This window comes from Mytilus edulis, chromosome 6, assembly GCF_963676685.1.
Source record: "Mytilus edulis chromosome 6, xbMytEdul2.2, whole genome shotgun sequence".
Lineage (NCBI taxonomy): Eukaryota > Metazoa > Mollusca > Bivalvia > Mytilida > Mytilidae > Mytilus > Mytilus edulis.
In genome coordinates, this window is record NC_092349.1 from 73,332,182 (window position 1) to 73,349,031 (window position 16,850).

A 16,850-nucleotide genomic window follows, 5' to 3' on the forward strand; every position below is an offset into this window, starting at 1 on the left:
ATTACGATTCATTTTTTTCTAGGAGTTGCGCCCCTTTGTACTTATTTGCTTTAATGTACTACTGCAAAAGTTTGTCATCGCAACTCATCTGAAACCACACAACTTAATTTCATTTGTAGATAATAAGGACATACTATGTAGATGTGCATATTGACAGGAATTTATGATTCAATTTCTTTTTCTTACACTTATTCAATTTCTCCAATGACAATGTGGGGACGTGGGGTATGTGAGCGCGCTCACTAATGCTCTTTAATTGAGGCTTCAATTAAAAACAGCAAATTATATATCAAAACAAAAAGTATGAGTGAAGCTGCACCTTAACCTAGGCAAGATAAAGAGAAAGGAAAGTTTTCATCGCAATTTCATGAACAGTATTGTACAAGCGTATAGCATGTACGTTCGCTGCCAGGATATAGATTCAAAGCTAGAACAGAATCGACATTGGAGTTAAATAGAATTACATTAAATTTTACTGTTGTATTTTAATGGATATGATTAATTTTTTTTAAGGTTTTGTTGTTTTAAAATTATATAAAATTATCATTCTACTGTAAATATTTTCTGTCGTTAAAATGGACAAAGGCTTACTTCACTTTTCGCTAAAATGTGTTACCAATCTGGTTGTAAATTGGGTTATACTTTATCGCTCAAACATTCGATTATTTTCTCTCGCTAAAATGTCCTATCAATATATTCTTCGCTTGAACGGCTTGAAGTGTGTCGACGATCTTTTTTTTTTTTATGTTTAATGTATTATTTTTGGAAAATTCACTGAACCATTGTAGAAATAGAAGTAATTATATTTTATTCTATTTTAGATGCACGTTGTGATGCACTCTGACAGGTTTCAAACTGTCACCGACGCCATGAATGTCACAAACGGATTAGCAGTCTTGGGATTTTTCATAGACGTAAGTGAAAAGGTCAAAGGTTAATTATCATTTATCTCGAAGACGACAGTTTACAACCTTAAGTTATCGTGTTCAGAATAAGAAATAAGAAATATTTCCATATTTTCCAGACTTTCTACGTGATCCAATAACAAAAACCTGTGCGAGCAGAAAATAATCTGTTATCTTGATAAATAATACGGAATTTCAATGATTTACATGGATTAGCAGACATGTTCATTGAATTTAGATCTTCATAAATCGTACTAAACGACGAGTTTACTTCCAAGCTGCCGGTAGCCGTCCTTAGAATTATAAAGTGCCAATGGTGAATCACGACAAACAAAAACCCGCTTAAGTTTACATTAATTCAAGTTAAAAAGAATTATAACAATCGTTTCCTTTTCCAGTTCTGGTATTTCAAGAGATGATTTGTTTAAAATACAATAGGATGACCATTTCAGAGGAACAGGCACTGGCATTTGATATCATTCCAACCAAAAATATCTTAGGATTTCTTGAATTACCGTAGAAACAGAAGTTCTAACATTTCTTAGCAGGAAGAGAGTAACTTCAAAACATGCTAGTTTGGTCAGCTTATTTTTTCGGCCATGTTTTGAAATTCTTCTAAATTGTCTGATTCTTACAAAGACTGGCACTAAATGTAATGTTCTAAATTAATATATATATTTTCTCAAATTCACTATTCATTCGGAATTTTTCTAACAGTGGTACGTTGCGTCCAAATATTATCGCCATCACTATCAAATTTGTATTAATGCACTATCTGTTATTTCCCATTTATGGGCATTATTTTTTTCGGTCTGTGGGTCCGTTCGTCCGTCAGTCCAGCTTCAGGTTAAAGTTTTATGCCAAGGTAGTTTTTGATTGAAGTTAAAGACAAATCAGCTTGAAGCTTAATACACATGTTCCCTATGATATGATCTTTCTAATTTTCATGCCAGAGTTTTTATCCCAATTTCTCAGTCCACTGAACAAAGACTAGAGGCTCTAAAGAGCCTGTGTCGCTCACCTTGGTCTTGTGCATATTAAACAATGGACACGGATAAATTCATGACATAATTGTGTTTTGGTGATAGTGATGTGTTTGTAGATCTTACTTTACTGAACATTCTTGTTGCTACAATTATCTCTATCTATAATGAACTTGGCCCAGTAATTACAGTGGAAAATATTTTCTAAAAATTTACAAAAATTTATGAAAAATGTTAAAAATTAACTATAAAGGGCAATAACTCCTTAAGGGGTCAATTGACTATTTTGGTCATGTAAAACTTGTTTGTAGATCTTATTTTGCTGAACGTTATTGCTATATACAGTTTATCTTTATCTATAATAATATTCAAGATAATAACAAAAAAAGGCAAAATTTCCTTAAAATTACCAATTCAGGACAGTAACCTAACAACGGGTTGTCCGATCCATGTGAAAACATCAGGGCAGATAGATCTTGACCTGATAAACAATTATACCCTGTCAGATTTTCTCTTTTTGCTTCGGTTTTTGAGTTATAAGCCAAAAACTGCATTTTACCCCTATGTTCTATTATTAGCCTGGCAGCCATTTTGGTTGATTGGCCAGGTCACGCCACACATTTTTTAAACAAGTTACCCAATGATGATTGTGGCCAAGTTTATCGTAATTTGGCCCAGTAGTTTCAGAGAAGAAGATTTTTGTAAAAGATTACTAAGATTTACGAAAAAATGGTTAAAAATTGACTATAAAGGGCAATAACTCCTTCAGGGATCAACTGACCATTTTGGTCATGCTGACTTGTTTGTAAATCTTACTTTGCTGAACATTATTGCTGTTTACAGTTTATCTCTATCTATAATAATATTCAAGATAATAACTAAAAACAGCAAAATTTCCTTAAAATTACCAATTCAGGGGCAGCAACCCAACAACAGGTTGTCTGATTCATCTGAAAATTTCAGGACGGATAGATCTTGACCTGATAAACATTTTACGCCCCATGTCAGATTTGCTCTAAATGCTTTGGTTTTTGAGTTATAAGCCAAAAACTGCATTTTACCCCTATGTTCTATTTTTAGCCATGGCGGCCATCTTGGTTGGTTGGCCGGGTCACGCCACACATTTTTTAAACTAGATACCCCAATGATGATTGTGGCCAAGTTTGGTTTAATTTGGCCCAGTAGTTTCAGAGGAGAAGATTTTTGTAAAAGTTAACGACGACGGACGACGGTGAGCTAAAAATGATATTGCAAGTTGGGCATCAGTGTACTATGGAAACATTCTTGTTGTTTATTATTCCTTTTTGCTTTTTGTAACTTAGGTTGGCGACTACAATGATGAATTTGAATCCATTATACGTAATCTTAGAAACATTAAACGTAAAGGTAAGTACCCTTTAGCCATATTAGATTTAAAAATAAACATACATGATTTTCAATATGCATATATACACAGTAGTAAATATACACATACATTTTCCGTACACACAAAAACACTACAACGAGAGATACTAAAAAGAAAAGATAAAAAAGACCAACAATAAAATGATAACAAATATTTTTAAGAAAACTGAAACATTGTGAAAGAGAAGTAGCCATCGATGTGTACTTCTGTCTTGAAGGATAAACAATTCCTCGTCAAATTTGTTATGTTTGTGTCTAATAAGTACCGATTATCAGAATGTTTGCAAATTGATATTATAAAATGTCATCTGCGAGTACATTGTAACAGTATGAAGCGTTTTGTCGAATGAGCACAAATAACGAGGTCAAAAAGACTTCATATTGTGTCAATCAGCTGATACTTTACATTTTCGCTATTTTAAGAAATTTGTACTTTGATCTTACTGACTGATGATTTCCTTTCTAAGCACAGTATAGTGAAACTAAGGGCGCACGTGCCGTTGTCAATGAAAATAACGTCGTCATAGGATAAATAGCGATAAACAGATAACCATTGGCCATCTTAACTCGATTGCTTTTTCCACTTTCGCCGTGCTGGCTGACACGAGAAAATCAATTTTCAGCTAGGTGTCAATATATGATGCTTTTTATCGAGTGAGCACAGCGAACGATGTCAAAAAGTCTTCATATTGTGTCAAATAACTGATATTTTACAATTTAAATATGCAGAAACTCAGATAATCAATTAATCGGGTGCATTTTTATATTCTGCATTTTAGAAACAACTGTTTTCCATTGCTTATCAATGTCATTATTGACCAAGGAAAAGCTCAGTGAAAATGCGCGGATTATTGAGAGGAATGGGATATTTGTTGAGAATTCGATCAAATAAATGACATATCGGTATTCTCAACACTTCTTCTCCCTTATTATCTGTCACAAGACATATTTTATGCAGCAGTGGTCCGAGATGTTAAGTTTTTATTCCTTTAATAATAATTTTCCAAAAGAAATGACCGAGCAAAGACTTCATATCATGGTGATATCTCTAATCAAAGGTGACGAGGGTCAATGTAAATGCGTAAGATTTATAGATTATTGTTGGTCATCTCAACGAGATTGATTTCCTCGCTTGAGCCGGTACCGTGGAAGTGAGAAAAGCAATCGAATTGAGATGACCAATGATGATATGTTTATTGCTATTTTACCTATGCCGACGTTGTTATTTCATTGACAACGGCAAGTGAGCCCTTTGTCTGTATTGATAATTTTTCATATCACCCTAATGTGCTGAGAAAGGAAATTACCAGTCAGTAAACACGTTAAATAGTATAAACTTGAAAAGAATAGATTTTTACACACAAAAAAAAAATAAAAAAAATATCCAATTAAAAAATACAATTGAAATGTATTAATATTTAAAACATTGCCTATTTTTTTTTTTTTTTTATAACCAAAAAATAAAGATCTTATTAAAATATTTACAAAAAATATATATTTATTGTATTTCAGCTAATAGTGTCATAATAAAAGCATTGAGTTTGTCAGATTTATTCCCACAAACTTCAGACTATCTAAGATATGCTGGTAGTCTGACAACACCACCATGTTATCAGAGCGTCATTTGGAGTGTATTTGTACATCGCATCTATATTTCACAATATCAGGTACGTAATAAAACCCTTGAATAAAAGAGACATATGACATACATGTATGTCAATAAAAAATTGAATATAAGAGACATGAGATACATGTATGTCAATAAAAACCTTGAATAAAAGAGACATATGAGATACATGTATGTCAATAAAAACCTTGAATAAAAGAGACATATGAGATACATGTATGTCAATAAAAACCTTGAACAAAGGAGACATATGAGATACATGTATGTCGATGAAAATGATAGATAATATTAAAAGCATCTGGCATTAAGTTTTGTTTATTGATCTGTTTTTGGTTTATTTCATGTTAATTCGAAATATCCATTCGTATCCATTCTAAAACACACAACGAAAGTCTTTTACTCTTTTGTCTAATCTTTAAGGTTGTACAGAACACATAAGAGAGTTATCACTTTAAACAATCAGCTGACTGTTTTAATCAAGTACTATAAGTAAGGAGAATTCAAGTTGCTCATTTTTATGCCCCATTTATGGGCGTTATGTTTTCTGGTCTGTGCGTCCGTCTGTTCGTTCATTCGTCCGTACGTCTGTTTTGCTTCAGGTTAAAGTTTTGGTCGTGGTAGTTTTTGATGAAGTTGAAGTCCAATCAACTTGAAACTTAGTAAACATGTTCAATATGATATGATCTTTCTAATTTGAATGGCAAATTAGAGATTTTATCCCATTTTCAACGGTCCACTGAACATAGAAAATGATTATGCGGATGGGCCATCCGTGTACTTGGGACACATTCTTTTTCAAAATAACTTAAAGTGTCTGTCAATTGTTGTCAACGTAATGGGAATTGATGCAACTGTTATACAAGTGATCGGTTTAGCTAGCCATAAAACCAGGTTTAAACCTCCATTTTCTACTTGAGAAAATGCCTGTATCGCGACAGGAATATGACTTTTGCTATCCATTTGCTTAGTGACTTTTCGTTCAGAATTTTCCTTGGAGTTCGTTTTTTTGTAATTTTCATCAAACTGCTATAAATCTAATGAAGTTATTCCTATAAATTGTATGGTTCAAATTTCTTGAAATTTTTACAATCTTGTCAGCAGGTCAGTAAAATTAATATTAAGTTAAGAATTTATAAATATTAAAGGGGTCAAATCTGTTTAAACAAAGTATTGTGTATTCCTTTAATATAAAACTGGTTTTTTATTATAAATGATAGTCCTTGTTATTTATAGTTATAAATAGACAATAAAGTGCAAAAAACATAGTAATTTGAGACCTCATGTTTTATCTGTTAAACTAGGTTATGAATTAAATTTGCTTTTACGATTTTTTTTTAAGTTGCATTCTGTTATACAGTTTCAGGTCAAAAGTGTTTCACCTTTCGTAAATCACTTTATTATTTCATTTGAAAACACATTTTTGATAAATCTTCTAAGGAAAATAATATTTGTCCGAATTGAATGATTTTTTTTTCGTTAAACATGTTAAATGATAAAATGTCTGCAGTTAAATGCAATCCTCATGAGACATATCTATGATCAATGTTTAAGAAAAAATAATTTGTTTTTAGAGACAAATATGAATTTCTGCAGACACAAATCATGGGACGACATAAGAAAAAAATACAAGAAATGATTTCTCAGAAATGACATATTCTGAAAATATTTCATTATAACCATAAAAATCTTAACATATGTACGAGTTTAACCATACAAATTCCATTAACATTAAATCTGAGCTCAAGTTAGCGTTAGACAATATATGATAAAAAAAGTGTGCTTTTATATAAAATAATAGGAAAATTTCCATCGGATCGATGAAAAACTTTTGACCTGATATTGTGTATACGATAAATTTGATCAATTTATATCATTCAGTTAATTTTTTTCTTATTTTGTTTCTTTATTTCTTTTTCTTTTTTTGTAGTTGGACCAGTTTCGTAGTCTTGGAAGAACACATTATCCAGGGTCAGAAGATCTTATAAACAACTATAGAAATCCACAACCATTAAATGGTAGAAAAGTCACTACAAATGTGTTATTCAACTAAATTACCAGCACATAATAGAAGACATTAGGTTAATTTATAAATCTATGACTTTTTTGTGAGATTATTGTTATGTTTTGTTGTACAATTTTAAAAGAAATATTATCCATATACATTTTGTTTCGCTTTTTTTTTTATACAAATTAACAAGTTAAAAAAAAAAACTTAAACACAAAAATTAACATAACGTCGTGTTGCATTTATTATAGATCTGTTTCATACATTTCATTTTGATTTGTATTCTAGGAAGTATAAAGGTAGTACAAATAAACTCATCAGAGATACCAGGATTAAATTTTGTAATTACGTCAGACGTGCATTTCGTCTGCAAAAGACTCATCAGTGACGCTTGAATAAAAAAAAATAAAAAGGCCAAACAAAGTACGAAGTTGAAGGACCAAAATTCCGAAAAGTCTTGCAAAAATACAGCCAAGATAATCCATTCCTGAGGTAGAAAAGCCCTAGTATTTCAAAAATTTAAAAGTTTAATAAACAGTTAATTTATGAATATGACCATATCAATGATAATTCATGTCAGCACATAATGCTGACTACTGGGCTGGTGATACCATCGGAGAATTAAAACTCCAAAGTCAAAAAGTCTCAGTTTGTAGAGGAAAAAAAACCCACGTCAAAACATCAATAATAACAACGCCGTGACGTCGTCATACTGAAAATGGTAATTTTTAACAAATATGTTGACATCAAAACAAATACGACAAACCCTATTATTTGCATTTTAAAATGAAAGTGTCCAAAGCACTAATAAATTATTTTATCGAATAATCGTAATTTGAATTAAAAGAATACTATTTTTCGTCGCTTTTACGTATTTTTCACACATTTATCAATCTTCGTTGAAAGCATACCTGAAATTATGAATGCTTTATATATCAGTTTTTCACAAGTTTGTATATATTCAGATCTCTTTGAACACTATGTGACATGGTGTTCAAAGAGATCTGAATACATACAAACTATCAACAAAATTCAAGTATACTTCGGCTAAATAGAAGGGGAAAAAACACAATTGGTAGCATATTTTACTACATTTTTTAGAAATGTTAGTGATGTGAAGACTGACAAAGACTTCCATCGACCGCACATATTGTTCTGCCTGTCTTTAAAATCATTTTATCATGGTTCCAAAATCACATTGGATTGACCACAAAATGTTTTCAAATTATCACATTTTGATATCTTTGAATAACTTCTACTAACTATATTTGTCGTCATTTCATTTCATCAAATATATAATAATGTAAAGGTTTAATTAAAATGTAAAATGAATAAAATAACCATCATGCATTAATAGGCAAAAGTGAAAATACAAGTGCAATTATATATTTATGTTGTGTACAAGCTTTTATTTTTTACAAATCATAATTTGTTCATAAAAAATATACAAATGACTTTGTACAAACCGTAATTTGTACAAATATACAATTTAAATAAAGAGCTTCTGAACCGACACCTATGTTTTGTGCTGGTAGAGTTCCCTTAAGTGGATACCAGATGATATGCAGGGTGGTCAGATAAAAAAATTAAATACCGCTACATTGACAACAACACAATAAACTTCATATTTTATAACGAAATATGCAGTTTACTTATTAAGCGTTGTTGTCAATGTAGGGGTATAAAATACGTACAAAAAGTGATTGTGCATATTACAATTTGTACAGATTTGACTAAAGTTACAGCTTTTACGATAAACTTTTTAAGTCCACAAGCCCGTAGCTTAAATTTTTCTAAAACTTTTTGTTTGATTTTGTCTTGGTAGAGAAGAATTGTACACACCTGAAAGCAATTTTACAAGTCATGACAGTAGTGGTTAGGCTGGAAGACTGATTAATTCACTTATAGCTTGTACAATTATTTATAGTATGGACTTTGTTATAAAAAAAACCCCATCTTTTTTTATCAATGACCACACAATAAATCTTATTTACAAATACAAAATAAATAGTTTGAGCATATGAGTGAATTATGGCACCGGGAATAGCTCAACATCTTTTGTTTTTTTGCAATTACATTTAAAATTTACATGATTAAAACCCCTGACCACCAATTTTTTAAACTTTGAAACTGCGTCACTTAGCAAAAGTTGAAGCTCAGGAACCATTGCTGCAAAGAAAGATGCGTCTTTAACTATTTTAATTTGTTTTCTCGACAAGTATGCTGTTAAAACTAATTCCTACAGCTTTTCCAATGTGGTACTCCAATTATACACATTCAATGTTTACTCCTACGATAATTCGAGAATTAGTTGGGGCACGATCATAATAAGGAATTGGTATAATCACATTATCCCCACAATAATTTGGGATAATTTCTTTTTCGTTTTCTTGGCAACATATTTTAAAGCTTTGATCTTTTGGCCAGACAGCGCACGCTTCCTGGCATGTACGATTGGTGTTTCATTGTCAGTGTCTTCCTGATTGTCATTCATACCAATTTCTATTATACCTTTAGAATTGCTACTGGGGCCACTTCGCCTTTACACTTGGATACCAATCTCCTCAAATCTGGTGGTCTTCTGTAGGGCATCCACTGGTCCATGCAGCTTCTCTTTGAGTGGTGTTTCTGGGTGCAATATCTTATCTCTCCATGCCTGATGGATCTTGCATGACTTTAAGAGGTGTGCCGTATTCTGCTCTGCTTCTCCACAAGGACACAATGGAGATGGAACAACTTTCATGATTTTGTGTAGATGTTGGTTGAGTCTGTTGTGTCCTGTCTTCACAGTGTGAAGGGATCCACTGAAGTACAGTTGTCAGACTTTTCATGTTGTATGAAGCTTGTTGGAGTTGAGATTGCTTGTTGTTCTTCAAATTTTGTTTTTGAATGAGTGTGCAGCATGAGTAAGGGCTTCTTCAGATTTGTAGTTTGAACAATGTAGGTCTGTTGGTATTCCCTCTGATTGTTGATCTCCATTGGGGTACTTAATGTATTTGTCAGCTCCTTTTGCTGTGGCATTTATGGCTGACCCATATGTATATACTCTTACCCAGGTTTCTGAAGGGTACTCTTCTTCAAGCATTCTCATTGTTAGTGTTTTCTTAACATTGCTAGTCTGTTCATCTTGATGAAAATGAGCGAAACTGAGGTCTGGATGGTGACTTTTCCAAGTTTATCTTCACACGGGTTGTTATTCATTGTGAAAGGTAAGGGTTTGATATATTTAGGTAGAGCTTCCCGATGTTTTCTTTGTTAGGCTCTTATCTCTAATGTAAAGCTGGATCTTTTGAGTCTGCCTGAGGAGAGTTGTTTCGGTCTCGTATTCATTGGGTGGTCTTGTGAACACTGATATTTGGTGACCTGTATCATGGCTTTGCACTCCCTTCGCACTCCCCTCTCTAACTTAATGGTGGTATGTTTGTTATATCCTCCATACTTTTTATTGGTGTTGATTTTATAACACCTGTGAGGATACGTAATGCCTGATTCAGAACTTTGTATAAAGTCTGATGGTGAGACTTGGCTGCAGTCATCCATGAGCTAGATCAGTATTCAAGATGTGGTCGTGCATTTCCTTGGTAGACAGATTTCAAGATTTTTTCATTTGCACCGCATTAAGTTCCTGCAAATTCCTGGAAATATGTTTTGATAGTGATTAATTTGTTTTTATAGTGTGTAAGTTAATAATATAGAGAATAATACAGGACAAAATCCGTATCATATGCCGTATCATCCCGAGATACCAATATAAGCCCGAGGGATGATATTGGTCGAGGGTGATACGGCATTTGATACGGATTTTGCCATGTTTTATGCGCTTTATCATATATTTCAACAGGAGAGTTGTTTTCTGATTTCTAGCACCCGGGTTACCGTCAGTTCTACTTTTGTCTTGTTTTAAAAGCTTTAAAGAACTGCTGAATAACTCATCCGAAGCACATGGGTTACCTTACAATTTGCGTGCCGTGTTGTTTTAAAAATATATTGTTTATTGTATTTTTTGGTGTGTTTTCTATGGTATTTAATTGAGTTCTTTTTTATCGTTGCATTTCGTGTGCCAGAAAATATGAAAATTCTACGTTAGTGACGTCACATGCCTAACAATGACATCTTTCAATAAATTGCGTCATGCCCGAATGACCGTCCATTTAGGACCCATTTTGGGGAAAATATTTCTTGAGAAGCTTGCAAAAACTAAAACAGACTTTATGAAAAAATGAAAAAAAAAAAAAAATAAATAAGGGTAGGGGTGTGATAAAGGGTATGATAAAGGGTGCGCATCACAGCCAAGATAAACAGTATCAAGTCATTACTCAATACTTGGGCTTATAGAGAACTGACATATATTGGGAGAGTTGTAGTTATTAAGACTTTAGCACTTCCCATTTTGGTCCAAGTTCTGACTGTCCTTCCTAACCCCCCAGAAGGGCTTTTGAGGGAGATTCAGAATATATTTTTTAACTTTTTATGGAAAGGAAAACCTGATAAAGTGAAAAGGGCAGTGATAATGTCCGAACACTGTGATGGTGGTCTTAAGATGCCCAATATTTATTATTTTTGCTATAGTGTAAAAATGTCTTGGCTGTATAAATTATTAGATCCCCAAAACTACTCTCCTTGGAACGTCTTGCTACTTAGTTATATACAAAAATTTGGGGGGGGACAAGATTTTACACTTAAGTCAGGAAGGTTTACTTTATTTAGCAGAAAAAGTTAATCCATTTTGGCATGATATCCTGGTAAATTTTTCCAAGTTAAAAAATAAGCTTAAAGCTGAAAACAATACTGAAATTTTGACCCAGTCCATATGGCTGAATCCAAACATCAAAATAGATGGCAAGATGATTTTGAGGTTCAAATATGTTGAAAATAGTATATTCTTCATTAATGATCTTATGTCAGATAATAATACATTATTCTCATATGATGAATTTAAAAAAAAGTATGATATCAATACTAATTTTGTAGAATTTTATAGTATTTTAAGTGCGATTCCAAAGAGATGGAAAAGTATAATAGAAGGTAGTTCAAAACTGGAAAATATTGAAAATAAATTAATATATAAAGTTAAAAAGGAACCAAAATCTTGTAAATTTTTCTATACATTATTTTTGGAGGATAATAAAGTGTTATCTTTATCTTCCCGTGAAAAATGGGATAGAGATTTAAATATGCAGATTGAGGATTGGAATGCTATTTATTCCATGCCCTTCATCATAACCAGAAACTCTTTTTTGCAAAACTTCCAATTTAAGATTGTTCATAGGATTCTACCATGTAATTCATTTTTATTGAAATGTAAATTAAAAGAAACTGAACTTTGTACTTTTTGTTCAGAAATTAAAGAAAATATTTTTCACATTTTTTGGGAATGTAATGTATCACAAAACTTCTGGCTATCCGTTATAGATTGGATTAAAAATTATGGCATTCTCCTGCCTTTCAGTGCAAAAGAAGTCATTTTAGGTGTGTCTGAGGATTTTGTCAACAGTAAAATAGTTAACAATATTTTGTTGTATTTCAAATATTATATATACAAATGTAGATGTAAGAACATATCCCCCACAAAATGTGGTGGGGTAGAATATTTAAAATATTGGATTAATATAGAAAAATACTCTGTATGTTTCTTAACCCCTGTACAAAAAGTAAAAATGGATCAGAAATGGCATTTGTTAGAAGCAGCTTTTATTTAATTTATTTGATTAATTAACAAAATCTTTTTGTAATATTTATATCTATATCTTATTATATCCATATGACTTAATTGATTTATCAAGTATTACTTTATTTTTAAAATGTGTATCGAATACTGTAGTATGTAATTTCACATGTTTCATCATCAAAAATAAAATAATTACAAAAAAAAAAGGGTGCGCATCACAGTTGCGCGATATGGATTAAACAGCAAGATATTATACCTTTGATAACTATTATCATATTCAAAACTACTGTATTTACTACTAAATATATGATAAAGGTTACTTATCAATGTAAATTATAAAAATAAGAAAAAAAAAGAAGCATGACCAAAAAATAATATTTGTATGTTTTATTTTTGCACATAGTAGGTACAATTAAAGTATCTTCAAACATGCAATATAATATGAATTTTAGCCTAAGATGAATGTTTTTTTTATACTCTCGTAGCTTCTTTGTCATTAAAGATAAATTACTTACCGAGCGTAGCTGGATACGACCGCAGAAGTCCAACCCTGAACATGTTGGGGGAAAAATAGACACAATATTCGCGCTTGATACAGGTCTGGATTTGGATTGTAATTAAGAAATAATTCCTTCATGTTATGCTCTATGCTCATTTTAACATGGGTAGGCATTATATTTGTCGATATTTTACACTGAGCGTTAGCGAGGTGTAAACTATGGTCAAATATAATACCTACCCATGTTAAAATGAGCATAGAGCATGACATGAAGGAATTATTTCGATTCTAATAGGACAAATACAGTATTTTTATAGGTCGAAGCGAACGAAACTACCGTAAATTTTGTTTGGCTGTTCCCGTTCCGTCCTCGAGGAGTCTGTGCATTGCATTTCACATTTGATAAATTTAAAAGCTACGAGCAGGGTAAATATATGTTGTTTCATTAAAAAATATAATGAAAGTTTATGTTAGTTGCTTAAATGTATATATTTTAAAGGATAATGATGGAAATAACGTTAATATAAACAGTAAGTTCGTGCGTATGTGTCAAACATATTTTGTGCTCATTAGAACACGGATTTGTTTACAAAGCGTAATAAGGACGTCATATTAGAATTAAATATTTGACACATTATAGTTTCTGACGGAATGACTGTAATCAAAGAACTTAGAATTGTTTATATTAATTGAATTTATATTCAATGTTTGGCTTTTGTTCAATACACTATGCTGTTGCGAATTGACACCCCCCCCCCCCCCCCCATTTTTTTTAACCCCCTCCCTTTTTTTACAATAACAATTATATTGGAAGAATTTTCTTTTTAATTTCTAAAATCTTGAGGCGAAGTTTTTTTTTCTTTTTTACCACCCCCTCATTTTTTTCACCCCTCCCCCCCCCCTTTTTCAAAAAATAATGCTTTCCCTCAAGATATGATCATAATCTCAATTCAAATTTCCTGTAGAGTTTGCAACCATGATTTCCCATTTAAATACACTATCAAAGTCTTAAAACAGAAAATGACATACACAATCATGGCTAAAATTAATATACCTTAATCAGCATTTTTAAAAGTAAGTCAATTGGCAGCTGATCTCCTGAAGACATTTCTTTATACATAATTTAAAAGCAGTGTAAGGAAGGTATTTAAACATAAAATTGTACTTAAGTAATTGTCCATTAACCAGAAAATCCTTGTTTTCCCCCTTTTTTGCCCCTAATTCTTAAACGGTTTGAGCAATAATTCCCCAAAGCCAATCCTAACAATCCCTTTGTGGTATGTAAACTTGTGGTATAATTTCATAGCGATCCATTCACCGTTCTACAAGTTATTGTTTGGAAACTAAAAAATGCTTATTTAGGCCCTTGTTTGGCCTCTAATTCCTAAACTATTGGGAACATAACTCACAAAATCAACCCATACCTTCCTTTTGTGGTTATAAACCTTGAGTATAAATTTCATAGATTTCAATTTACTTATACCAAAGTATTTGTCCGGAAACCAAAAGTCTACGAACGACGCTGACGCCGACGATGTGATACCAAAATACGACCGCAATTTTTTTTGTGGTTGTATAAAAATTGTTGTGTGTCCTCAATAGTACAGACTGAGAATGTTGTATTAATGTCCTTTGACCTTCCTAGTAAAATGTCAACATCTCTCCATCATTTAGTTCATGTAGAGTTTAGAATATAAATAAGTTTATACTTTTTTTTTAAATGCATACATTATGCATACATTATTTTTAAATCTATTTTTTATTTTTTTTAAAGAAAATATAATTAAAGATGACTTTTGTACTCGTCTGGGGAGATTAACATTTCAAGAATTTAAGTTTTCTTCTTAACCTGCTTTTTGGGTTAATGTGACTTCAAAAAAAATAATTGGTGAAGAAAAGATTATATGGTGGTGCACTTCTTTTTTTTGTTACGGCCCTTTGAAAGTAACCAATTTTGATGATTTCCTCGTTATTCATCAGTTTTTACCTATTTTTGGACTGTTATCATGAAATAAATCACAGTTCCACAATTGATCTTTTCATACTTTCAATAAAGATAATATGGACCAATCTGACTAAATTTAACTTTAAAAAAAACTGTAGGTAGGTAGGTGTTAATATAAGAAAGTTTTATCATGTTTTGATGCTTTTCCGGTTCAAAAATCGATTGAGAAAAAAAAATCATGAACTGAACAAAAAACTTAGGGAAACACATCAAATATAAGCTGACAATTTTGTAAATTTGTGATTTTTCTCCTCTTTAGATTACATATTATTTCAAATTTTTAGTTATAAATGATTGAAAATGATACATGTCTAATAAATTTGAAAAGATAAATATTGGATATACATGTTTCTGGTAAAATTATTTCTTGTACTCCCCACCCATTCTCTAAAAAAATAATGGCTATAAATGACTGACTTGATAGGCAATAAAATTTGAAAATTACTTATTGTAAATACACATTTGTAGATATATTTCATAAATAAAAGAGGGACGAAAGACACCAAAGGGACAGTCAAACTCGTAAATCTAAAACAAACTGACAACGCCATGGCTAAAAATGAAAAAGACAAACAGAAAAACAATAGTACACATGACACAACATAGAAAACTAAAGAATAAACAACACGAACCCCACCAAAAACTAGGGGTGATCTCAGGTGCTCCGGAAGGGTAAGCAGATCCTGCTCCACATGCGGCACCCGTCGTGTTGCTTATGTGATTACAAATCCGGTAAAGAGTCTAATTCGGTAGGTCAAATTCATGAAAGGGAAGGGGATTGTAGTTACGACGTAAGGAACATGTCCGATATCATTATATATATATATATTATATTTTTTTAATCAAAAGTACATTAATCTAATGATGTAAAAAAAAACTTTTTTTTTATACTTTTATAAAATTAGTATTATGTGCAATAAGTAATTCTTGTTTATATAGCAAACAAACAACAGTTACCTTGTTTATATATCAACATTTTACTCCAAAAATTATTTGTGGGACAATCAGAACTGTTCATGTGTGGGACAATTAGAACTATACATTAAATTTTAAAAAGTGGAACAATCAGAAATAAACCATTTCTAGTCTGTCATAATTAACTGACATGCATTCCTGTCTCAATCGTGGTATTTTGTTGTATGTTTATAAGGTTTCGTGTGTGGTCATTGAATACATATTCTATAATGTCTATCAATGCTTTTTTATAACAAAATCAATGCTATAAATCATTGTACAAGTTATAAGTGAATTTTAGTCGAATTTTGTACAATTTTCAGTTTGTACAAAGTCAAAATACAAATTATAATGTGTACACAACATATATTTAAATTTGATTTCAAAACGAATCATACTCTAACAATTGGATTATTATAAGCTAAATTATATGAAAAAAAGATTATAAATGTTTTTAATTACACCAGAAGGGAAGATATATCTTTATAATTACCCGACATGTGTGAGTATTGGGTCGTTGACAAGTTTGTACAATTTCACACATCAAAACAAAGTTAACTGATACGTATGATTTAAAATGTAAAAAAAGTTTTAACAAAATTATAAACATCAAGGTAAATTTAAAAACGGAAGGTCGTTAAAACCTGACAAAAGGCAACAATCGACTTTATAAACCAAAATAACGAAATGGAAAACATCCGTCGTATTCCTTACTTGGTACAGATATTTCATAAAGAGCATGGTGAATTAAACCTTCTTTATAGCTCCCACTCCCCCCTTGTTTGACAGTAGCTTGTAGT

At 31.6% G+C, this 16,850-nt stretch overlaps 1 protein-coding gene across 4 annotated transcripts in view; it reads left to right on the forward strand.

The window, feature by feature from the left end:
• Window positions 1–7,081, forward strand: part of LOC139528375 (carbonic anhydrase 1-like) — a 115,745-nt gene extending 108,664 nt beyond the window's left edge. For all 4 annotated transcript variants that reach the window (XM_071324336.1, XM_071324334.1, XM_071324335.1 and 1 more), the window contains exons 6-9: window positions 822–914; window positions 3,211–3,274; window positions 4,805–4,959; window positions 6,847–7,081. In XM_071324336.1, coding sequence (XP_071180437.1) covers window positions 822–914; window positions 3,211–3,274; window positions 4,805–4,959; window positions 6,847–6,969 — 435 coding nt within the window. In that variant the 3' untranslated portion in view covers window positions 6,970–7,081. The remainder of the gene's footprint in view (window positions 1–821; window positions 915–3,210; window positions 3,275–4,804; window positions 4,960–6,846) is intronic.
• Window positions 7,082–16,850: the final 9,769 nt, after the last annotated feature.